The following is a 1095-nucleotide window of genomic DNA, read 5'->3' as shown; positions in this document are numbered from 1 at the left end:
TCATCATCATCATCATCACCACAACAGTACCATTATCATCATCAACCATCATCATTATCATCAAAATGAACATTATCATCATCACAATCATCATCACCATTATTACCATCACCACCATCATCACCACCATCATTACCATCACTACCATCATCATCACCATCATCAGCACCACAACCACCACCATCATTATCCTCATCATCATCATGACCGACTTGGTTTTGGTGATCGGGGAGTAGGAGATGCATGAGCACGTGACCAACTCCTTCTCCTTCACTTCCGTTGGAAAAATGGTGATATTGATATCTTTCGATCATCATTATTATTGTTATTATTATTATTATATTAAATTACTATTATTATTATTGTCATTATTATTATTATTATTATTATTATACATTCAAATGTATAATAACTATATTAAGACTGATTACATTTCTCGTTGTACGCATTTTATATTTATAATGGCGAGCATCGTAGACTACTTTCTCATTTTAATTCATTTTATTTTATTTTATTTTATTTTATTTTATTTTATTTCATTGAATATTTATTTCGCCCCTTTTTGGAAAAAAAATAAAAGAGCTCCCATTATTATTATTATTATTATTCATTAGAGCTAGGTCTGCATCTATGGAATAAATTCTTGGGCGGTTCTAGGGCTCATTTACTCACTTACTCACTCTCACTCACTCATTCCCACATTCACTCCCTCACACCTTTACTCCCTCACACCCTCACTCCCTCACACTTTCACTTCTTCACTCCCTCACTCACCAGCGGAGTAGACCTCCACGGGCCCACTCCAGCTACTATTGTAAGTCCTCCCATCGATCTGATTGTACACGATGACAGTGAGATTGAAATGCCCGGCCCTGTTCAGCAGGAGGGAATCCACCTTGCTCCACTCATTCCTATCCACATCCGCCCCCTTGACGATCCACCGGTATAGGATTGGTGGCGGGAAAGACTTGTACAGGCAGACGAACTCTTCGCGGATTTTCACGACGGAGTGCTGCATTTGTACGTCTACAACTGATTGGTGGTTTGATGGGTGTGGGTGGGTGGATGATGTGACTGGCCGGTTGGGTAGGCTGG

At 39.5% G+C, this 1095-nt stretch overlaps 1 protein-coding gene across 1 annotated transcript in view; it reads right to left on the bottom strand.

The window, feature by feature from the left end:
* Positions 1-1095, bottom strand: part of HELRODRAFT_182976 (hypothetical protein) — a gene marked incomplete at both ends in the record, with an annotated part of 25816 nt that overhangs the window by 8431 nt on the left and 16290 nt on the right. Inside the window, 2 exons of the mRNA XM_009033695.1 lie at positions 213-303; positions 775-1032. Of these exons, the coding sequence (XP_009031943.1) occupies positions 213-303; positions 775-1032 (349 nt within the window). The remainder of the gene's footprint in view (positions 1-212; positions 304-774; positions 1033-1095) is intronic.

Source organism: Helobdella robusta (genome assembly GCF_000326865.2).
Source record: "Helobdella robusta unplaced genomic scaffold HELROscaffold_96, whole genome shotgun sequence".
In the NCBI taxonomy this organism is placed as follows: Eukaryota; Metazoa; Annelida; class Clitellata; order Rhynchobdellida; family Glossiphoniidae; genus Helobdella; species Helobdella robusta.
Note: the sequence above shows the minus strand (reverse complement) of the source record. Positions and strands in the feature narration are given on the sequence as shown.